The sequence below is a fragment of the Mustela erminea genome, chromosome 6 (genome assembly GCF_009829155.1).
Source record: "Mustela erminea isolate mMusErm1 chromosome 6, mMusErm1.Pri, whole genome shotgun sequence".
Lineage (NCBI taxonomy): Eukaryota > Metazoa > Chordata > Mammalia > Carnivora > Mustelidae > Mustela > Mustela erminea.
Genome location: NC_045619.1, coordinates 53,498,911 through 53,523,270, shown reverse-complemented (window position 1 = coordinate 53,523,270; position 24,360 = coordinate 53,498,911). Strand labels below are relative to the sequence as shown.

The following is a 24,360-nucleotide window of genomic DNA, read 5'->3' as shown; positions in this document are numbered from 1 at the left end:
CCATCTGGTCTCTCTCTTGTTTCATAATGACCTGCATGCTTCCACCTCAGGGCCTTTGAGCTTTCTGTTCTCTTCACCTGAACGATTTTTACCCTAGATACTGCAGGACCTGTTCTTGCACTTCTTTAAAGTCTCTGCACATAGAGCATTTTCTTAATGAGGCTGAGTCTGACTGCCATATTTACAATTACTGACCCTCCTTTTTGTATATTCTTTTTCTTTACTTTTAAGATTTATCTATTTATTTTAGAGAGGGGAGGCAGAGGGAGAGAGCATCTCAAGCAGACTTCCCAGTGAGTATAGAGCCCGATGCAAGGCTCAATCTTACAACTGTGTGATCATGACCTAAGCCTAAATCAAGAGCCAGTCACCCAGATACCCGAGCCATCCAGGTGCCCCTCCTTTTTGTATATTCTTAATCTCCCATACCTTCCTCATATTTTCATACCTCTTATTATACTCTAATATGCTCTATTACTCACTTACTATCTTTCATGTTATCTGGCTTCTTCCATATAACATAGGATCTAAAAGACAGAAAGTTTTGTTTTATACTGATGCATCCTAGAATCTGAGAATAGTACCTGAAATAAAGCAGGTGTTCTGTCAAAAGATATTTTTGTCATTGTTGAAAAAATAAGTGTTTAAGGACGAGTAGGAAAAATGTTAGTGTAAGTTATTTGGTGAAAAGTATCAAGGATCTACTTGAATCAATGCTGTTAGTTTTAATTGCTTTTCATGAGAATCATCATCGTCAGCACCCTCTAAATGTATTCTTTCAGGCCCCAGCTGTTGCAATTTCTGATATTTGATCTTGCCTCTCCTTTCTCCGATGTGTTTCACTTACCTCTTCCTTCAAGTTTTTTTTTTTTTTTACTGCCTTATCTCCTGTAACATTTTCTAATACAACAATCCAATGCAAATTACCAAATAATTTTTTATTCACTACTTTTTATAAGGCCTGATGCAAAAGAAAGGTCTCTTTGGGTTTGTTTTATTTAGAATGACCTGATAAACAATGCATAGTTTGAGACATATAATAAATCAGCAATATGTACTTCTTAATCCACCCCTCCTGGGTCTGCATGTTCCCACCCAAGCATCTTCTCCATGTCTTTTTATTTGGTATGCTTGATTTAGCTAAGCTAATAACCAAAACATGGGAAAGTATTGATGAAATAATACAATTATATTTTACTGATTCAAGAAGGATTTTTGGATATTATCTAAAACAGTCTTTTCATTTCCTTCTCAGCTTAGGAAATTTAGGTAAAAATTATTACCTGCCTTCCTGGAGTCACATGTAACAGCACATGTAGTTAGCAATAATTCTAAAAGTCCTGACTTCCATTTAAATGTGTAATTTGTTCATGACCATGGTCTACAAAATGTTAAATTGAGTTCATACACTGTAAGAGGAAAGATCATTGAATTGACAATAGGAGAACACTTTAAAAAAAATCCAGCATAGTTAACATACACTGTCCCATTAGTTTCAGGTGACAGTGCTGCTACACTTCCACACATTACTCAGTGCTCATCGGATAATCTTAATCCCTCTTAATCCCCTTTAAACTCTTAATCCCCTTTACCTATCACCCCACCTCCCCTCTGGTAACCATTTGTTTATTCTCTGTAGTTAAGAATCTCTTCTGGTTTGTCTCTTTTTTCCTCTGATCATTGTTTTTTCCCTTAAATTCCACATACGAATGAAATCATATGGTATTTGTCTTTTTCTGTCTGTCTTATTTCACTTAGAATTATACTCTTTAGCTCTACCATATCATTGTAACTGGAAAGATCTCATTCTTTTTTAATGGCTGAATAATACATATATATATAGACATATCTATATATATATATTTTTTCATCTATCAATGGGTATAGTGGCTGCACTGATTGCATTCCCACCAATAGGACAAGAAGTTTCCTTTTTCTCCACATCCTTGTCAACACTTGCTATTTCTTGATTTTTGGATTTTAGCCATTCTGGCAGGTGTGAGATGATAGCTCACTATGGTTTTGATGTGCATCTCCCTGATGATGAGAGTGATTGTGCATCTTTTCATGTGTCTGTTGGCCATCTGAATGTTTTCCTTGGGGAAATGTCTGTTCATGTCTTCTGCTCATTGCCCAGGGTCCAGAAAAGTATGTGGGGGTAAGAGACTGGGTGTTGGCCTGGTTTATGCCAGTCTCCTGGGTGAGGAGACTGAGGTAAGCATAACTAGAAAGAGCAGGTCTTCTGAAGCAGTGTGTGTAGAGTGGGGTGTTGGGGGTTAGGGGTGTGTGTGTTAGCAAATTAGGCACCACACTGGTTTCTGCAGTTGATTGCTGTATATGTTGAGGGGCAGGGAAGGGTACTGGCACCTGACAGCTCCTTTGTTTCTGGAGAAGTTCAACAGGAGAACACTTTTGAAGCTCATACTGTCATTAAGACACTATGTGACTTTAAAACAACCGCTTCATCTAACTGGGCTTCAATCTCCTTTTTTGTAAAAATGAAAATGTAGAATCCATAGAGAGTCTCCAAAAGTCTCTGTGCTGACATTTCATGGATATGATGCTTTAAACTATGCCCTTGGAGAAAGGAAGAAGCTGGTTCTATGATGTCCTCTTTCAGAAGTTAAACTTCATCTAAGTGACACTATGAGTGTCTGGTATGTAAGAGACTGGATAATATGTATTCCTTTGCCTGATTATTGCTCTGCAGAGCCTGAAGGAATCTCTGTGTGATTGGATGGTCTGCCTTTTTTACACTGTACTTACACAGGAATTACAAAAAAATGAACAAAAGGGATCTGAGAAGGACAACCCTTCAGTAATTGTTCAGACAGAGACCGCCCAAATAGAAAACACATGCTGTTTCCTCCCTGCCTGACCAACTTGGCCTTCAGAGTACAATTTCCCAGGAGAGGGGCTGGGCCTGTCCAAGCAGGAACTGGAGTCAGAGGCTTCCCCCGCTACTCGCTGGGAGAGAAGAACATTAGGAATGACTTTCAGCGCCGTAGCTCCTGCACTATCTCCCAGTAGCTACGCAGCTTCGGGGCAATCAAACTGCAGCTCAGCCTCACCCCTGCAGGAGTCCAGATGCAGGCCAAGTACAGCAGCACGAGGGACATGCTGGACTTTGATAGGGACACCATCATGAGTGTGCCATCTCGAGCCTCCTCTACGACCCAGCAGCCAGAGGCTGGGCACACAGGTACTCGGTCTCCAGCTGTCCAAACTGGTCACTCTTGAGCAGTACGTGAGATGAACTATGTCTCTGAGGAATGTGCAAAGTGAGGGAAAGAGAAAGTGTTTTCGTGATTTACACTTCTGTGTGATAACTGTGGATTTTCCATAACTTGTGTGCCATGTATACGAACATTGAAAAAATTAAACTCTAGTAGATGCACAGATGTTTGTTTTTTTACAACTTTGTTGTTGGCACAGTGGTTTGCAGTCAAGGGTATGTTGTTTTTAACAAGTTGGTATAGTGTACAAAAGTGAGATTGTATGTAGAATTCAAGCAGTGTCTCTTCCTGGCTTCCTGTGAAGGCCAGATCCAATGCTATTTTGTTTGCCAACTGTGATTTGATCTGGAAACTTGGATTTATGAAGGCTATCTTTTTGCTAGTTTTGAGCTCAGGCTTTAGAGGGAGGTTTCCAAGCAGGCACATCAACCCTGGTGTTCTGTCGTCATAATTCTGCATCTTGAAGTTGTGAGGCCTTTGGAGAGTCATAATGGGTTTTATCATCTGTGAAATGACGGGGGATTAAAGTAAATGTCTTCTCAGGTCCTTTAGCTCTCCAATTCTGTGATTTGCTGATTAAATAGTGGACTCAGATGAAATTATATCCTGTCTCATTCCCTTTTATTATTTTTCAGTCCATGGAAGAGAGAATTCCCATTCATAGAGAAGGATCTTATTTCCTGGGCAACTCAGTATATACACACACACACACACACACACACGTATGTATAAAACAGAACTTATTAACCTTATACTCCAACCATCTTATAAGAGAGGTGCTTTATATATACAAGTGCTTAAAATAATTTCAGGCATATGATACTATATACATGTTTACTGTCAGAAACATTTTATAAATGAAGAAAACTGAGAACCAAGAATACTTAAGTAATTTGTCCAATATCACAGTTTTTTTTAAAGATTTTATTTATTTATTTGTCAGAGAGAGAGAGAGCACAAATAGGGGGAATAGCAGGCAGAGGAAGAAGCAGGATACCCACTGAGCAGGCAGACTGATGCGGGTCTTGATCCCAGGACCCTGGGATCACGACCTGTGCTGAAGGCAGATGCTTAACCCACTGAGCCACCCAGGCATCCCCAATATCACAGTTTGTAAGCAGCACACCTGCTATTAAATCCCAGTCCTGTTTGTGTTCTACTGTGAGGTCTTTCCACTAGAACTCAAGTCACATTTCTGCCTTACTTTGGCTGAGTTGCCCAAGGAAAAAGATCCTTCTCTATTTATGTGAATTCTCTCTTGTAGGTACTGAAAAAAAAATATTTTTATTACTATGTTAGAAGGTGAATTATTGGAAATTAAAGTATAAGTTGGAAGCTAAATGTAACAAATTAAGTATTTTATAATTCAATTCTAATACTTCTCTTATAAGGCGGTTGGGGTACAAGGTTGATAAGTTATGTAAAGACCTTGGCATATTGCAGACACACCAGAAATGTGCATTTTCTTTCAATATAAAATTCCTTGAGAATTCCCAAGTGTTCTCTTTAACAGAACATAATTTTTGTGTCAGTTGACAGCAGAGTGGTTTTCACTCAATGACTGTATTTTAGTATGTCCTTTCTCTTTTGACAGTCAGATTTCCTTTACCTCTATAAATCTGGGCACATACATTTTCACTCTTCTCTTCCACTTCTTCTTTATCACATAGTTTTTAGGTTTTCTTCCTTTTCCCCTGTTAAACCTTTCCATTCCCTTTCTATTCACTGAGTGATTATCACCTGAGACCTCCTGATGTGACATTTTTTTTTTCTTTTTACTAAACCCTCTTCTAAGCTGTAAGAAGATACTGGGGACTTGCATCCTCCTTGATGAGAAGCAAATGACAACATTGGGATGTCAGTTTCTGTGGCCAACGGATGTGTGTAATAAGATACATTATATTTTCCTCCAACAAATCCTGTGAAGAATCAGCTCTTGGGGCTGTGGTTTTAAGTGGCTTGTGTATAACTTCATTTTTCACCTTTGACTAGAGCCAGGAGCTCTCACAAGGATTGGTGATCAGCATAATCAGGAACAGAGTGTACAAATAAGTTCTACTGAACTCAAGGGTAAGAGGTAGGTGGGGCAGGATGAAACACTTAGCGAAACATCTGGCAATCTTTCCATTGAAGTGGAAACTGAAACAGTAAGAATAGAGGTTACAAAGTGTCTTAAAGGCAAACTTCTGTAAACAGTTATCTTACCCTACACATATGATACCTTGTTTTCGTCTTGTGATAATGCAAATATGTAGAGGAATGTCCCTACAGAAGTTTAGTTATGTCTTAAAAAAAATTATTTGATATAATATTTCTTTTAAAATAACAGAGCAAAGATTGTTCCAAGAATATTTTGGCAATGCAGAAGATTTAAATTCAACATAATATTGTGGTATCATTATGAATGGAAAGTTAATTTTTTTCTTTAGAATTAATAAAGATAAATTATGTATACTCATTTATTTTCTTGATTTTCATTTTTCAATATAAAAGTTATGTTCATCCTTAAAAATGCTAAACAGTTAGGAAGATAAAAAGGAAAAGTGAAAGACATCGTCCGTCTTTCCAAAGAAAGTTCACGTTCGGGTCATGCTCAGGTTCACGTTATGCCCGGTATATTGCAAAGTACTACAGGAATAATGCCAAATATGGTATGATCCCTGTTTATAAGGAAACTTAAAAGTCTAATACAACTCTTGTTTATGCAATAAGTATGATAAGGTGCCACAATGGAAGTATATACATGATACAATGAAGAGCCTGGTCACTTCTTTTCTTTTTTTTTTTTTTTTAAAGATTTTATTTATTAATTTGACAGAGAGAAATCACAAGTAGACAGAGAGGCAGCCGGAGAGAGAGAGAGAGGGAAGCAGGCTCCCTGCTGAGCAGAGAGCCTGATGCAGGACTCGATCCCAGGACCCTGAGATCATGACCTGAGCCGAAGGCAGCGGCTTAACCCACTGAGCCACCCAGGCACCCCAAGCCTGGTCACTTCTATTTGGTAGGGGTAGAGGAGATTGGGAAAGGTTTGAAGGAGGAAATGGCCATGGAGTTGAGTTGACTTGAAGAGGGTCCACATTATATGAAAGCAAAAATGGGAGGGTTTAAAGGCCTGGGCTGCTATAGTCAGACAGATCCATGAGAAAAAAGCTTTGGAGGTCTTAAGTAACTTTGTGTTTTTGGAGAACAATAAGCAATACAAGCAGTATGGAAAGTTATAAAGGGTCTATTATATTATACTCAGGAATTTTGATTCTAAGTCTCTAAAATAAGCTCACGGAAGGATTTAAACAGGGAGTAACATAATGAGTTTTGTGTTCTCAGAAGACCGTCTTGGCTGCAATGAGGAAGATGATTTGAAGAAGTAGGAAACTTGATGAGCTAATAGGGTTATTTTGCACTAGTCTAAGCAGGAGATTAGAGGAACCTGAACTGAAGTAGCATGAGAATGAGGAGGAGGAATCAGAAGCTGAGGAGGTAGAGTTTAAAGACTTGATGACTGGTTCTGAGTGGGAAGACAAGGAAAGAGCGAGCATAGGTCCCGTCGGATGTTATGTAAATGGTGCTCCTGATAACTAAGATAGAAGCTACAGGACGAATAGGAATGATGTTGAATCCAGTTTGAGTTCGAGATGGCTGGGAGAGAAAGAACATGCAGTTGGAGTTGCCCAAAGACCCTTGTATACGCTGCATGGAGGGTGCCAAATAAGGATTCTGAGCTCCATTTGTATGTGAGAATTGTCAACATTTTGGTAGGAACTAAACTTTCTGAGGATGAGCTATATCACTGAGGATGAGAAAGGAAAATGAAAAGATGAAAAGCCCAAAGGAATAGAGTACCAAGGAGAGCCTCTTGGGCAATATACAAAGTGAGGGGAGGATGACTGAGAGATTTCAATAAAAGTATGAAAAATGAATGATAGCAGTGAAGTGGAGAGAGAGAGACATTAAGGAAGCCACAAAATAATACCCTCCTGCAAGACAGCAAAGTCAATGGTAATAAATAGTAAATTTAAAAAAAATAATAATAATAAGCAATAAATACTGCAGAAAGTTCAAGTAAATGGAAGGTTAAAAACAATTTGTTGTTTCAGCAGTAAGGAGAAAAATAGATTACTGGTAATTTTTAATAGCAGGGGTTTAAAAGGACCATAGTTAAACAGGAAAATAAATACTTTGTCACTTTCCTTTTTTAAAATTTTCTCTCTTTTCGAGAAGCCAGCTATAAAGAGAAAAGATAAAGTGTGAGATCTGAGGTATTATGAGTTTGCATGAATGCATCTTAAATTTATTTTTTTTTAAGATGTGAGATTCTAACTCAATTGTAGCTTGAAAATAAGTGCAGCAAAAGCAAATCACAGTTCTAATATACCAGGAAAAGAGAATAAAATCACTGATGAGCTAGAATTCTTACATAAGATTAAATATAAACTTCTCAAAAGAATATGATAACTTATTTGGGTTTAAGAAAAAAATAAAAACACTTTAGTGATAAATTCAAGTTCTACTTTCCCCCTACTAATATTAATTACAATAGTCTCAAAATTTTCTAGTTTTTTAGCTTCATTTCCTCAGCTAAAGCATAAATCTTCATTGAAGTGTCAAAGCATAAATTGATTCACATCACATCTAATTGATTCCACAAATCTTTAGTGCACACCTACTTAATATCAAGTGGTATGGTAGGCATAGGAGACCCTTTTTTTTTTTCCTGTTGAAGTATATTTGAGGAAAAATACTACTTTAGTTTCAGGTGTGCAGTAAAGTGGTTTGACAAGTTCATGCATTACATTTTGCACAAGAGGAGCTACCATCTACTACCATACAGCACTATTACAATACCATCCATTACATTTCTTATGCTGTTCCTTCTTTCCCTTGACTTACTCATTCCGTAGCTGGAAGTCTGTACTTCCCACTCCCCTTCACTCATTTTGTCCACCCTCCAACCCACCTCCTCTTTGCAACCATCCATTTGTTTTCTGTATTTATGGGGAGACCCTATTTTTAGGTGCTTGAAGAAGTGGAAGGAACAATTTGAATCAATTATAAGGAAACGTTATGTAGTACTATTGGATATATGTAGGAGACCGCAGAAGTCAATAGGGATGAATAAGTTACTGATTGCATTTACTCATGTGGGTTGTTTTTTTTTTTTTTAAGATTTTATTTATTTATTTGACAGAGTGAGATCACAAGTAGGCAGAGAGGCAGGCAGAGAGAGAGGAGGAAGCAGGCTCCCTGCCGAGCAGAGAGCCCGATTCAGGACTCAATCCCAGCACCCTGACATCTTGAACAGAGCCAAAGGCAAAGGCTTTAACCCACTGAGCCACCCAGGCGCCCCTCATGTGGGTATTTTTGAATGAGATGACATTTGCTCTCTCTGTAAGGCAGAATCCAAGTTTTCCAGGTAGAGCAAGATGGAAACTAGTTGTGAGGACTACATGTGCAGAGATTATGAATTTTTGAATTTTTTGATTTTTGGCTGGAATTTAGAACAGGATATGATCATTCGGGAATCATCAGCAAATGATTCAAACACAGTGGCAAGGTAGATTATTGGGTAGAGGAATGGTTAGTCCTCAAAGGGAGGGTATATGAGGGGGCATGTGGGCAGATGAGGCTAAAAAGTAGGATGAGATTCTACTACGCAGGGTCTTATATAGCATGCTAAGAAACTTTTTTTTTTTTCCTTAAGGAAGAGATTAAATTTATATTTGAGAAAGTTCTCCTTGGGGGTAGAGTGGAGAATGTATAATTTAAGGTGGCAATTCCTGAGATATTTCATAATAAAGAAGTGAAATGTAGTAAGCAGTAGAGTCTTTCTACAATTTCATAAGGAACTGCCATACAAGCACAAAGATTAATGTGGGATTTTTTGGGAGAATAAGAAAATGATTTAAAATATTTAAATCTGGAGGGAGAGTATTAGTACTTCTGGCTCCATCACTTACCAGCTGTGCAGACCAAAGCAGATTAGGCAATTCTTAAGTACTAAAAATCCAAATAAGGGTTAAGAATTGTTCCATCTTAAAAAATATTTGGATGAGTCAAATGAAACACTACAGCATACATAATATACTCAGGTGTTGTTCTCAGAAGCTGTGTGTCTGTGAATAAGATAACTCACCTCCCTAGGACTCAATTACCTACCTATAAAATGGGGTCCATAATAGTATCTATTCATAGGCTGTTATATGATATGAAATAATGCATTCAAAGCCTTTATCTTAGTAACTCCAGAAGTGTTAGCAATTGTTATTAATAGTGATGCTATTTTTAAATTATATTTCATAAGTGAAACTCCTTAATTGGGATATAAAATTGACTCAGCTAAATTTTAGTATATATACCAATATCTATCTATCTATCTATCATCTATCTATCTATCTATCTATCTATATTTGGCTTTCTAATTGCCATGAGTTGAAAACTTGATGATAATCTGGAAATAGTTTATACATTTTTGGATGTATATTCCTTTGAAATTATAGGAAGACCAAGACCCATTTACTTTTAGCAAGAATGAAAATATCGAATATTTGAAATAGACTCATAAGATAAGGAAAATATGCATTTTCACAAACACTGAAAAATACCTTGACCATTCTCCCATGATGAGATCTATTATGTGCTGTACGTGCTTAAGGAAACAAAAAGAAGTTGCTAAAAAGACATTTACAATTTAAAAAATATATCCAAAAGTCAGATATCCAATGAGCAATATCTCATGATTAAAATATATTAAAAGTAATTTCTGAAATATTATGCACTTTGTCACCAGTGTATTCCCCATTTGTCTGTGAGTTCTGGTCAAGAGGAAATATACAATGTGTGGGGTTAAGCACGGCAATTTAATCCTGGTTCCGCCCCCGGTTTGCAGTGTAGTTTTGCACAAATTATTTAAAGACCCTCTGTTTTTCCTGGGGCACCTGGATAGCTCAGGTCATGATCCTGGGGTCCTAGTCCTAGGATCAAGTCCCCCAGCAGGCTCTCTGATCAGCAGGGAGTCTGCAACTCTCTCTCCCTCTGCCCCTCCCCCCTGTTTGTAGGCTCTCTCGTTCACTCTCAAATAAAGAAAATATTAAAAAAAATAAAGCCTCTGTGTCTTTCCCAGCTTTTATTATGCTTTCTATTTCAGAGTCATGCTAATAGATTACATCTGGCAATACATGTTTCATTTCTCCTAAGCTCTGGGAATGGAGGTGTATAAAATGTCCCCTTTCTGATGCTTGTGGAAGAGTAACTGGTCAAGTATGAAAGCTCTTCATCTACCAAAGTTTCTTATACTTACAAAGGAATTTGTGTTCAAAACTTGACCTTAGCACTGTAGCCTTTTATAGTATAGTTATAGTAAAAGGATACAGGAAAGGGTTGTTTTTTTTCTATATATATCTTATTATTCTTAAGGATGTTTATATCATTCCTTGCCCTGTCCACACCTTTTCTAAACATGCCTCAGGAGACAGAATAGGGGGTTCTCTTCCAAAAAATAAACCACAATAAAGCCAAGCCAAACTGAAGCACCTCCCAGGCAGCTTATTTTTCTTCTTTTAAGGTGGGTGTGGTCCCTAGAGAGAGACCTCATTCTGATCAAGGCACTTGGGATAAAATTTAGGGATATTAAACCTAAAGTTAGGAAAATAGAGAGAAAAATGGCATAAAAAAAGTTTCACTTTTTTTTTTCTTTTGTTTCGGGTATAGAATTTAGTGATTCATCACTTCCACATACCATCCAGTGCTCATCACAAGAGCCCTCCTTAATCCTCATCACGCACTTAGCCCATCCCTCCACTCTACTCCCCTCCAACAATCCTCAATTTCTTCTCCATAGTTTAAAAAAAAAAAAAAAATGAAGGATCCCAGAGCCCTGAATGAAGTGTGGCATGAGACTCCCTGCTCAGGGGGAAGCCTGCTTCTCCCTCTCTCCCTGCCCCTGCCTATGTTCCCTCTCTCTGTGTCAAATAAATAAATAAAATCTTAAAAATAAAAATGAAACTTTCAGCTCCATGGTTTTTCCATCATGGAAGCCAGGTTCCTAGGAAATTGCCATATGCACTATAGAAACTCCCTGGGGTTGTGTTTTTCTCCGTCCTGAGATAAAACAAAGAGATTGTGAATATTGAGAAAGAGAGGCAAGGAGAAAAAAAAAAAGGAAGGAGGAGGAAGGGAGAGAAAGAAAGAGAGAGATAAGAATCAGGAGTAGAAACATTTCCAAATGACCGGGAAGAGATGACTCATTGGAAGAGAATTTTTCAAACTTTGTTCCTTAGCAGAAGATACCTTATACTTTCATCTTCTGTCTTAGAGACAACCTTAGGAAGGATGATCTGTTTACACAGATGTAACTATTATTAAATAATATTCTAATTCCTTAAGTCCGTGCCCTCATTCTACAGTAAGGATTTAAGATTATTCTTTTTGATCCTTTGGGCGGAAGATCAGCACTTCTGGTGCCCGAGTATTATACAAGGAATAATAGGTTCTTAAGGAATCATTTGGTTGATTTCCACAGTTGTTCTTTTCCTTTACCCTCTTATTAAATAGTAAGATAATTTTGGCCAGGGAAATATCAACTATAAGAAGGAACAACATTTAAAAAATAGTTTATGCCTGGGGCGCCTGGTTGGTTCAGTTAGTTAAGTGACAGATTCTTGGTGTCAGTTCGGGTCATGCTCTCAGGGTCTTGAGATCGAGCCCCGTGTCCGGCTCTGCTCAGCACAGAGTCTGCTCGAGATTCTCTCTTTCCCTCTCCCTCTGCCCTTCCTGCTCATGGTTGCTCTCTCTCTCTCTCTCTCAAATGAATGAATGAATGAATAAATAAATAAATAAATAAATAAATAAATAAATAAAATACTTCTAAAAATAGTTTATGCCTTTCAGATGTGTACTAACAGAAATAGGTTTGAGCAGGGATAGACAGGCATATAACAGATATTTATATATAAATGACTCACTCATTCATTCAATGTTAATTGGGCTTCTTCCATCTGATGTTCTAGGTGCTAAAATTGATGTTCTTCTAGTGAATAAACAGACTATAATAACCCTTTCCAAAAGGAGCTTACTTTCTACAGCTATAAACCAAAAGAAATGAGTAAGGTATATCATATTCTTGATGGTAATAAGATGTATGGAGAAAGATAAAGCCATCACCGGTATTTCTGAAATCTAGAACTATCTACCTACTTAAGCTTCTTGAGCTACACAGAACTTTCAAGAGACTTAGGGTTTGAAGAGGATGTTTAGCTTAAACTGTATTCTGCCCTCTGATCTTGTTCTTTTATGTTTTGGTGACTTGAGATACTCTTAAGGTCAATGCACTGAGAAGCCAACAATTTCCAGGAAAATTTAGACCAATCTACTCAGGCAAGCTAATTGAAGGAAATAAGAAAGAAAACAAATCTCTCCAATATCTGTTCATGTTTCAGAATCTCACACAGGTCTGAATAGAGACCAGTATGGCTAGAAGATGAATTTAGCTGAGTCCAAATTCTGCTGTCAGAAATACTGCTGAAAAGTCAACAGAGTTTTAAAGAAATCAGTGAAGTGTAACTTTAGATAATCCTCTGTGCCTCTATAAAAATTACATAGTTAAAGTCATATTAAGTTTTTACAGTTTCATTCTTTATTCATTTACTCATTCAAGTACGTATTTAGCCCTTATGTGGTGGGTACTACTTTCTGTACTGGAAATACACTGGTGAACAAGACAGACAAGATTACTGTTTTCAGGGGCACCTGGGTGGCTCTGTTGTTAAAACTGAGATGCTAGATGCTAGATGCTACATGTACCTAAGAGGTTGGGGGATGGGAGGGTCTTCCTTGTGAGATATCACAGGTCTTTTAGAATAATGGCTAACTTCACTAGATAATGGATTCACTGTTGACTCAGTAGAACTGTAATTAACAGCAGGCAAACTGGTGGGGGCATAGCATTTATTATTTAACTGCTCAAAATTGAGTTAGCTTAGATCCGTCCTCAATAAACTGATGATCATGTCTCTTTATAATCCATTTTTGCAGAGATAGAAATCCAGTGAACTAAAAGAGGGACTTTCAATAAAGAAATCCCAAAAAGGAAAGAGTAAAATGATAATTTCTCATTACCGATATGCAATTTTCTTTTCAGTGGAAGCACAGATGGACCTCAGTGGCAAGGTGTTTTGCAAAAGTAACAACAAATTAATTTCATCTCTTCTCTGATGATGTGAAAAATTGTTCCCTGTTCAGGCATTTCATGTCTTTCATAACTCAAATTTTGACAAAAAAGAAGGTTATGCACACAACCTTATAAAGATAAGGGCAATGCATAACTTGACTCTGTGCTAAGTAGAACTGAGGGTGTCAGGGTTATGGAAATGGGCGGGGCAGGTGAGGGAACCCTGCTGTGGAAGGGAGGCTTGGCCCTGAGCCTTCTGATAGCGGTTTGGAGGACAGAGGGAGTGTTATCCAGCCTCTGCTTACTGTTGTTCTTCTCCAGAACCAGCTCTTCTGACTTGCTGGTGGAATGAATCCAAGAGAAAGACAAATCGAAATCCTGCCTTTTCCTCTCTGTTCCCTGCAGGGCGCCGGCCTCCCTCTTCAGTTTGGCGTCCAGTGGCCCTGACCCTGCTGACTTTGTGTTTGGTGCTGCTGATTGGCCTGTTAGCCCTGGGGCTTGTGTGTAAGTCTGCGCTCTGACTGGGGGAGGACGGTGGTTCTAAGGTTTGTCTAGGATGAGAAATACTTGTTATGGATTTTTTTTTTTTTTTACTTTAATTCTGGAGCCTGTGGATAATTCAATGCACCTTATTCTATTTTTTTTTAAGATTTTATTTATTTATTTGAGAGAGAGAGAGAGACACGGAGAGAGGGAACACAAGCAGGGGGAGTGGAAGAGGGAGAAGCAGACTCTCCACTGAGCAGGGAGCCTGAGGAGGGACGGCATCCCAAGACCCTGGGATCAGGCCCTGAGCGGAAGGCAGATACTTAGTGACTGAGCCACCCAGGCGCCCCTCAATGTACCTTTTTCTAAAGCGCTCATTGAGATGATGAGCAGCAAAAGCAGCATTAAAATATAGCAATCACTCGACAGCTAGACTTTTACATTCTGTTTGAGATAAGCAGGTTTTATCTGTTTGTCTACATGCCAATATTTAAAATCAGCAATTTTTTTTTTTTTTTGAGTGGGGCAGGGGAGGTCTCTAGATGGGGAGGAGCAGAGGGAGTGGGAGAGAGAAAATCTTAAGCAGGCACCAGGATGAGGGCAGAGTTGCACCAGGGTCTTGACCCTGAGATCATGACCTGAGGCCAGATCAAGAGTCAGATACTCAACCAACTGACCCTCAAAAATCAACAATTTTTAATGAATGTATGATTTAGCTCTATTTCATTCTACTAAACAGTACAGGCTGTTGCTTTTGCTCTTAGTACGCATGGCTCAGCAGCTAACACAGAGAGGAGATTTTACTTAGAGCTACTCCTCTCCTTCTATAAGGAGAGCAGAATAGGTCCTTAATTTCTACAGTATTTCTCAAAAAATTCAGGAAACTATAGAATCATTTTGCAAAATCTTGTGAAAACTGAAAAAGGAAAAATGCATATGAAAAAATCTTTTATTTTCAAACATTGAAGACAAGCTCAAAAAGTAAAAAAAATAAAAAAAGACATAGAGAGAGAGAGAAAGTGGGTGAACTTGCTTCATGAGGTTGAGACCCTACAGTAATGTTTCCTGATCAGTTAAAGAAGGTGGCTTAAGGTAAAAGGTTACATTGAAGAGCAGGTCAAACATTTGGTTTTTCTAAGAAATGTTTGAACTTTCCTTCATTACCGTAGCTTTTTAAAATTAAAAAAATATATATTTCTTAGTGTTTCTTTCATGGCCCCCCAATTATTACTTCATTTGATATAATTTGTTTCACAACCACCATTCTTTTTAGGGATGTAAAGCAACTCTCATGATTCATGAAGGATTTCTCTACTTAGATTTAGAAATCTGGAGTTTATACCTAAGTGTTGAAATTTTCTAGCCAAGTGATACTAAGGAAGTTGCTTGTCCTCACTGATCCTGGTTGGAAGCTATAAGATAATGGAAATGATGATATGACTATTTTATGAATGAATGAGATAACTATATGTGGTACATTGTCAATACTCAATACTCAATATAATAATCAATAGATAAATGGATTTTTGGTTTTAGGTTGAGCAGCGGTTTAAGAGTATATACATACTATTTATTGAGCAATAGATATGGTTAAGGAATTGAGTCCTGAAGTTAGAAACTGTTACTATGATTCTACATTTTCAGATAAAAAGATGGATTCAGAGACGTTAATTTGTCCGAGACGATGCAGTTTATCATGTGCTACAGTTCAACTTGAACACAGGCAATATGAAATCCCAGAGCATGAGACCTAAACAATACGACGTTTTGTCTTCCCCACACGAAAAAGTAGAAATAGAAATGAAAAAGTGGCCTGTCCAGTCTGACTTGGTAACTTGGGTTAGTTTTTCAGTTCTACCAGCTTTCCAATACCCAACAAGACAGCATTTCTCACAAGGAAGAACGATTGGGGAATCTCTCCCGACAGTTGCAGTCTCTCCAAACCAGCAACAGGAAGCTTGCGGAAATCCTGCAGCGTGTGGCTGAAAAACTGTGTCGTGAGCTCTATAACAAAAGTGGAGGTGAGTAGGGATCGCTAAGCTCCCTCTGCCAGTTGGCTCCCTCAGGCTAGTTGTCATTATACAGCTGACCTTCCTATCCGAGTGCCTGGGAGTCACGTGTCGTATAGTTAATTTTCTGGTAAGCTTCATGAAGAATTTAGGCACCTGGGTCATCCCCCACCATTGGGATCGTGTAGTTTGGATACGTCTGTGTTGTAATACATAAAGGGATTCTTCAAACTCAGACATTTTAAACAATAAAAGCAATTAATGTCCAATAACCAAAATAACACTGCAAATATATAACACAGGGTTATTCCTCAGTTTACCTCAGCACCTAAAGACCTACCAGTAGTCTACATTTCATAATGTGTTTATACATTTTTCTCCTTAAGAATTTAACAAGCTCATAAAATTTCTCACATTTCAAGAATCATATGGGGATCAGTTTAAAAATGTTGAGGGGCAGAATCAAATTACAGTTATTTAAATCCACTGCGCCTTGTCTGGGTACCATAAATCGGCATTTCAGTAATAATGACAATGCCAGTGGGGATGAACCATGCTTTGATAATCATGTCTGGACAAGACAGGAAGCATCACTTCATTCTTGTACCTTTCCCTCCCATCTTTTTTGGGGTTTTGTAGCTTCTAACTCTTCAAGTTAGCCTTCCCTTCTCTTCCACTCATCTTGCATGTATAGGAAACAATATACATTCTAAGTCACGACTTTTTATTTTTCTTTTGGGGACTTTAAATTAGGATGAAGTCTTCCTCTTCCACTTCCCACACTAACCAGAAGGCCAGATTGCGTGGTTACCCAGTGAAATAACACCCACAAGCACATTACCACTTCTCTAAGTGATTCTTCCCCACATGATTAATGATCTCATCGGTCACGGTTTTTTTTCTTTTCTTTTTCTTTTCTTTTTTAACTTTAGTGAGGATGGACACACAGAATTGAATGTATTTAAAATGTACAACGTGATGATTTGACATAGAAACACATTATACAATGATTATCAAGTTCAAGATAATTAATATATCTACCACTTGGCATAGTTTTGTTTTCTCTTCTTATGTTTCTGACAACCCTCTGTGTGTTTGTTGGGGGCCATGTCATCAAAAGATAATCCAAGTTTCTCTGAAACCAGTGGTCTCGGGAATTTACATCTAGCTGCATAAAGACAAAAAGAAAACTGTGTATACAAATAAACTATATTTTGTTTTAATATAAAATCTATATGCAAATGTATTCATGATATTCCTGTTCCTATGAAAATGTTCATAAAGCTTTGGTTTGATGTTAGTTCTCAGTGTTATTCTGCTGCTCTCCATTTCTTTCCCATTATCCAAACATCCATCTACTCTGCCACACAAGCTAAGATTTACTGAGCACATACTGTTGCATATGATGCAAAACATATACAGATTTCTGCCCTCCTAGACCTCTGATTCTATTACAGTGATGGTAAAAATCAATTTAAAAAGGTAAAATAAGATGATCAACTCGTCCCAGTTTGCTCAAATCTTCTCCAGTTTTAGTATTAAAAGTCCTACAATTTGGGAAAGCCTAGGTTTCAGGCACGCAAGAATGGTTGGCCAAACTAAATATAATATATAAGAAGGTAATCAATCCTATGGAAAATGAAGTAGATAAAGTACGAGGCATCAGGATTCCAGGATGGTGGGTTGCTAATTACATAGGGATACCATAAATTCCTAATTAAGATAAGGGTATAGGAGCAAAGATTTGAAGATTTAGGGGGGTTAGCTATGTAAGCATATGGAGAAAGAATAAGCCAGGTAGAGAAAACAAGAAGTGCCCTGAAGTGTGAATGGAGGTGCATATTCAGCGAACAATATGGCGTCTGTGTGCTTGGAGCAGAGGGAGGGAGGGGAGGACTAACAGATGTGGTAGTGATTATATATTGCATTAGGTGACGTTACCAGGGATTTGGCTTCTATTTTGAGCAAAGCAAGGATTCATTACAGGATCTTGAGCAGAAGAAATAATAGATCTGACATGAGCCTTTTAAGGCTCACACTGCAAATATGTTGAAAATACACTGGAAGCAGGAAGAGTGAAAACAGAGAAATCACCTAAGAGATGGCTTTTGTAAGTAACCCAGGAGAGAGATGATGGTGCCTCAAACTAGGATATAATCAGAGGAGATGAATGCATGATGGAATAAAAGTGGACATGAGAGAAATAAAGGAGTCAAGGATGGTTCCAGAGTTTTGGGGAAAAGCAATTAGGAGAGATGTGATCAAATGAAATGGGGAAGAATTCTGTGGTTATGAGTGGGGAAGTTTAGGGAGCATGAGTGCTATTTGGGGCATGTTTAAGTAGAGATCTGAATAAGTAGTTTGGTATAAGGTCTGGGCCAGAAATATGAACTGACATAAAAAGGCATCTCCTCAATTATTTATTTATTTTAAACTGTTTTATCTTAAGGAAGATTTCCAATATACAGAAAAAATGAAAACAATAATGTAATATCCAAGTGCATGTTGACCATTCAGCTTTTAACATGTTAACATTTTGACACCAGATTGTTCTTAAAATAAAGACATTTTTATGGAATGATTGAGTTCCCATCCCACCATCAGGGAGCTGATTACAAGTGACAACTCTCAAGGGCTCAAGTATCCTCATCAAAGTTAAAACCATGGCTCTCAGGGACTAGTTCTTATACGTATGACCTCTACCTCGGTTGTCCATCTCACCCTTGACTTCTGCACTTACTTTGCTGACTTTGGTGACCACCTTAATTTCTGACAATGGAGATTTATCATTCTAAATCATACTTTGCTTAGTATTTGTGTCTTTTTCTTCTATAATTTTATTTACTTGTGTTTAGAATAAGAAAAAGGTCCATATCTTATTGGTATATGTTGAATTACAGAAATCCTTTTATAATTATATAAGAGGATTTTGAAGAAGAAAACTATGGAAGCTTCAGTTCTTTCTTAAATATAAGCTGTAATGAGTTTTGGAACATATGAGAAGTTCTTTATGAAACTGAATATCCTCTGTGGATTGAATTATATAGGGCAAGAATCAAGGAAGTTCTAATCATTCATTGCTAGATTCCAAATTCCATGAAAGCAGGTAGTGTCTGTTTTAATTTTTACCATACACTCAGTATTAATTATAGTTTCTGGCATATGGAGAGTATTTTATAAGCATTTGTCATTACCATTCCTGGGCAATTAAATATCGAAAAGAAAGTACTCTAAATATTAAGAATACTTGAGTCATCAAATACTATATAATTCCATTATAGGAAGGACAGCAGACCTGGATAGAAAATAGTATTAAAATTGGTTTCTTTCCAAGAGCACAGATGCAGCCCTTGTCCAGAAGAATGGAAGTGGCATGGGGACAAATGCTACCGATTTTATAGAGAGAGCAAGAATTGGCAAGGCTGTGAATATTTCTGCGTTGCTGAGAATGCGACCATGCTGAAAATAAACACACAGGAAGTACTGGTAAGATCCTGGTCAGTGCTTGAATTATTCTCAAAACGAGGTCCTTAAAAGAGCTATACAAGAGTATTAAGGAGTCAGTGTCCCCAGACTTTCGCCCTTACTGCAATCTCTTACTCCTATGGTTTTGAGTGATTCCTTGAGTATATAAAAACTGTTCTGCTCTCCACAAACAAAATAAAAACAAAACAAAAACCCATAAGAGGAAGCTCTTCAAAATCCCCACCAGTCAGGAATCAAATAAAAAATTCTTTAATTTCTTACCTTTTTTGTTTTGGGCAAGAAGGGCGCGATATTGAAACAATGTTAGAAAGATGAAAATAGCATTTCCGTTCTTCTGTTATAAAAGGACAAAGCTTTTAATTGAAAAACATTTAATTAGATCATTACTATAACCTGCAGATAAATATCTTGTCCTCCAGAAATTTATAACCTAAAATAGACTAGTTGAGGCAAATATGAAAGTAAAATTACAAATAACATGTATTAAGTATATGCAACTAAGACAAACTGTAAAATCATGTAATTTTTCCCACCCTTTTAAAAAATATTTATTATTGCCTTTGTATTTAATCCCTTAAACATTGTGGCCACTTTTTATTTATCATTGTTTTAGCAGAAGTCTTGGCACAGAGTAACTTATCAACAAAGGATTATTTAATTGAAATAAATGCTTAGCTCACTATGCAAATTCTTGCCATCCTTCTAGTTACATCTTAATTTCTACCCACTTCTCTGAAATCTGTGGTGAACGTAACTCTGAAATGTCTCTCTACTAAAATAACAATTTTTATCCTTTCTCAGCAGCTCAATTTAGGCAGAAAAGGAGGTAATTTATTTGACTGAGACAATGTGTCCTACTGTAAGCCCACCTAATTTTTCTTATTCTCTTCTTTTCCTCCACCTCTAGCACAAACCAAGGGCACAGGTTTATTATAATTGAATTGTACTATATATAATGGTAGGAAATATTGTAAAAGTTATATAGTGCTTTTGTTTCATGCACTTCAAAGATTTATATACATTTAAGTCATTTTCATATGACTTATTTTTAGAACTTTTAATTTGAGGTGTCTACTATAAATTGGAAGTATTTTCAACTGCACTTCCTTTGATATGCCTAAGAGATGACTATTGCTTAGTGGTAGTTTCATATCTACTTCCAAAGATCTTTTATTGAACCAAACTATGGTTCAATAATTATCTGAAGGGTTGAGGACATAAAACAAGGTATGTATCCTTAAAGAACTCATAGTATAGTGAAGAGTCAGTTATGTCTCACTCTTTTTTTAAAGATTTTATTTATTTATTTGACAGAGAGAGATCACAATTAGGCAGAGAGGCAGGCAGAGAGAGAGAGGAGGAAGCAGGCTCCCTACCGAGCAGAGAGCCTGATGCGGGACTCAATCCCAGGACCCTGAAATCATGACCTGAGGCAAAGGCAGCGGCTTAACCCACTGAGCTACCCAGGCGCCCTGTCTCACTCTTGATTTCAGCTCAGGTCAGATCTCAGGGTCATGAGATCAAGCCCCAAGTTGGGCTCCCTGCTCAGCATAGAGTCTGCTTGTCCCTCTTTCCCACCTCAAATAAATAAATAAATAATAAAATCTTTAAAATTTTTCAAAAGAATCCTAATATAAATATTAGAGAAGGAATTATATATATGTGTGTATATAAATACTATACAAAAATATAAATACACATAAATATATGAAAAATTTCTTTCTCCTCTTCCTTGTCTGAGACATAGGTCATCCCTCCAAATTTTCTATTACCTCTTTTTGCATTAAAGTATATTCATTGTTCTCTTCTTCCTGGTCAGTCCCTTTGCGGGTATTTATAAAGATTACTTTATCCATTTTTACACTTTTCTTCCCATATTCTTCCATTTCACAGTCAACCCACATCTCTTTGTAAATCCGCCCCCCTGTCTTTTTTTATATAAGTCTTAGCGTTTACCCTGTGACTTGAAAATAATAGGTCATTTATAAATCTTCGTTGATGTGATTCTTGGTTTTAGAAGATATTTATATTTATTTAGAATATATTCTTGGTTTTAGTATATATTCAGACTTAGTAAGACAAGATAAATTCTTTAGCTTGAACAAACTGACCTGAGCATGGACACTTTTTCCCTCAAGTATACTATCACCTACGTGGGGCAGGACTCGTGTCCTGTTTTCCTATTAAAAGTGCTTGCTGGCCCTATGCATCTCTCTGTCTACACAGTATAACATCTCTAAAGCTAAAGATCTTCTTGTGTGCCTTCACAGGAGTTTGCCATGCCTCAGAGCTACTCTGAGTTTTTCTACTCTTATTGGACAGGGCTATCTCGCAACGGCAGTGGCAAAGTCTGGCTGTGGACTGATGGATCCCTTTACTCCCCCGAACTGTAAGACTTCAGAACATTTTGTGGGAAAAGAATTTAGTAGAGAACTTAGCTTGAGTGACCCAGTTCAGCAACTTGCTTCAATAAGCATAAATCAAACCTCCACTTTGTATTGGATACTATGTTTGTAGGAGGATGTACAGGGATGTATAACAATAAAGCATAGTGCTTGCTTTTGACTGACTTATAAACCAGTAAAGGAGACATACAAAATGTTAGTAAAATAGTAAGGACAGTTCTCTGTCTGGATGCTTTCAGAGTTTTCATTTCAGCCTCTGATATATCTTGGAGCATTATTAAGTATTTGGGATTCGCTGAGTGGGGGAGAGAGAGACAGAGACACAGAGAGAGAGAGAGAAAAGAAGGAAAAGGAGGAAGAAGAGGAAGAGGGGAAGAGAGATTTTATGTATGAATAAGCTGAAACCCAGGTTAAGATGGTAACTTGGCTAAGACCACAAAACCTCACAATTTATCAATACCCAGAGATAATATAAGACCTCAGAATTCTTGGCCTTCTGTGCAGTGTAATAGGGAGCACATTTTTAAAAGTACAGTTTCTGAGGGGCACCTGGGTGGTCCAGTCAGTTAAGCATCTGACTCTTGGTTTTGGCTCAGGTTATGATCTAATGGTCCTGTACTCAGTGTGGCGTCTCCTTGTCCCTCTCCTTCCATTCCTCCCCCCACTTATGCTCTCTCTCTTTCTCTCTCAAATAAATGAATAAATAAAATTTTTAAAAATACACTCTTGAGAATAGATTTACTGAGGCTATAAGGAGCAAAATTATCCAAAAATTGGTTTGACTTATGTGAGTATTAGATGAGATTGTGCATATCTTTTGAAATAGGTCAATATAATATCTGTTGTAAAATATATTACAATTTGAAGCCATGTTTGGACAGACATCTTTCTTCTCTCTATATATATATTATATGGGATTTAGTCTCCCAAGAGATAAGACATAATCAATGTAATCATTTTTATTTTATAGTTAATTAAATGGAGTCACTGAGACAGTCGCTGATTTTTCAGATGATGGCAAAATATAACAAATTTGGATTATAGTATGTATCTTAGTTTTAGTTATAAACAGTTTTTTTTTTTGTTTGTTTTAGATGAACTGATGCTTCTAGGAACAAGTATGAAAATTGAGGGGCTGAAAAGAAAGAGCTTGGTGACTCCATCTCTCCAGTAAATTCATTCTGTGTATCTAGTCTATAATTTTATCACATTAGGAGTACTCTCTATGTACTTTCAGGGTATTTAATATTTCATTTTAGAAGTAAATTATGATTCAGTGAAACTTTTTTTTTCTTTAAGGTTTGAGATTACAATAGATTTTACCAGCCTAAGAAGCAGAGACTGTGTGACCATCCTCAATGGAAAGGCTTTCTCGAAGGACTGCAAAGAGTTGAGGCGATGTGCATGTGAAAGAAAGGCGGCCGTAGTGAAGCCCGAGAGCTTCCATTAGCTTCCCTGAGCCATGGACTCTCCCACCATAATTGCAACGTCAAGGTCCCTTCAAGGAGACTGAAGATCAGAACAGAAGTCAGTCTGTTTATGTGCAACTCTAAGAGTTTGGTTTCAGTTCCTATTTTCTCCCATGTGGTCCATATTTATACAATTCAACAAAAAGGTTGAGTCAAGCAAAGTCAATGCAAAGGATATTTGAGATCTTGGAACATGGAAAAAAAATAGGAAAGGCAATTTTTCTGACTGGTGCAAGAGGGATTTTCATGATCCCCAGCACTTCTGAGCTTGGGTTCATGCATGTATTTAGTCACAAAGAAATCCCATGTGCCAACAACCAGTCCCAGAACCTTGCAAAATTGTAATTCACCTTCTTGACTTTCTAGTGTTCTATAACACTTTCTAGTGTTCTTCCTTCTCAATATCTAGTATCATCTTCCTGTTTTCATGTCTTCCTTCATATTTGGAGAAGGGAGAAACTTACTGAAGTAGGGGAAATAAATGTGCATAACATTGTTTGCCCCAAATGTCAAATAGTCTGTAAGAAATTAACAATCATTTTCTGTACCATGCTCCTAAATACATAATTAATTCTTTCTGTTTGCCTCACACCACACTTTTCCCTTCCAGTCTCTCAATAAAGCCCCTATCTGCCATGTCTATGACCTGCTTCCTACTGGGATAATTCTCTTTATTAGAATCTTAACTTCTTCCAAACTTACCTCCCCATATCCGTTGAAGAATCTAACAGCTGGGGCACCTAGGTGGCTCTGTCAGGCGTCGATTCTTGATTTCAGTTTCAGGTCATGACCTGAGGGTTCTGGAATCAAACCCTGTATCAGGCTCTTTGCTGAGTGGAACTTGCTTAAGATTTCTTCTCTCCCTCTCCCTCTTTCTCTGCCCCTCCCCACTCATGACCTCTTGCTCAAAATAAAGAAAAAGAAAATGTACTCCAATGATTTTGTCCTTTCCCTAGGAAATTCTTCCAGGAAATAAATATCCTCAGCTCAATTCCATATCCAAATTACTGTCCCTGATGTTTCCTTCAGAGATATTGAAGACCAGAGCAAAAGTCAGTCTCTTTATGTGGGTCTATAATAGTTTGGTTTCAAATCCTATTTTTTTTT

General features: G+C 37.5%; 1 protein-coding gene across 1 annotated transcript; it reads left to right on the top strand.

Moving 5' to 3' along the window:
• The first annotated feature begins 2,061 nt into the window (after positions 1–2,061).
• CLEC1A (C-type lectin domain family 1 member A) lies at positions 2,062–23,705 on the top strand. The gene is made up of 6 exons (XM_032347250.1): positions 2,062–3,202; positions 13,804–13,902; positions 15,729–15,905; positions 19,228–19,379; positions 21,650–21,768; positions 23,084–23,705. The coding sequence occupies exons 1-6, from the start codon at positions 3,088–3,090 to the stop codon at positions 23,232–23,234; spliced, it is 813 nt and encodes a 270-aa protein (XP_032203141.1). The 5' UTR covers positions 2,062–3,087; the 3' UTR covers positions 23,235–23,705.
• Positions 23,706–24,360: the final 655 nt, after the last annotated feature.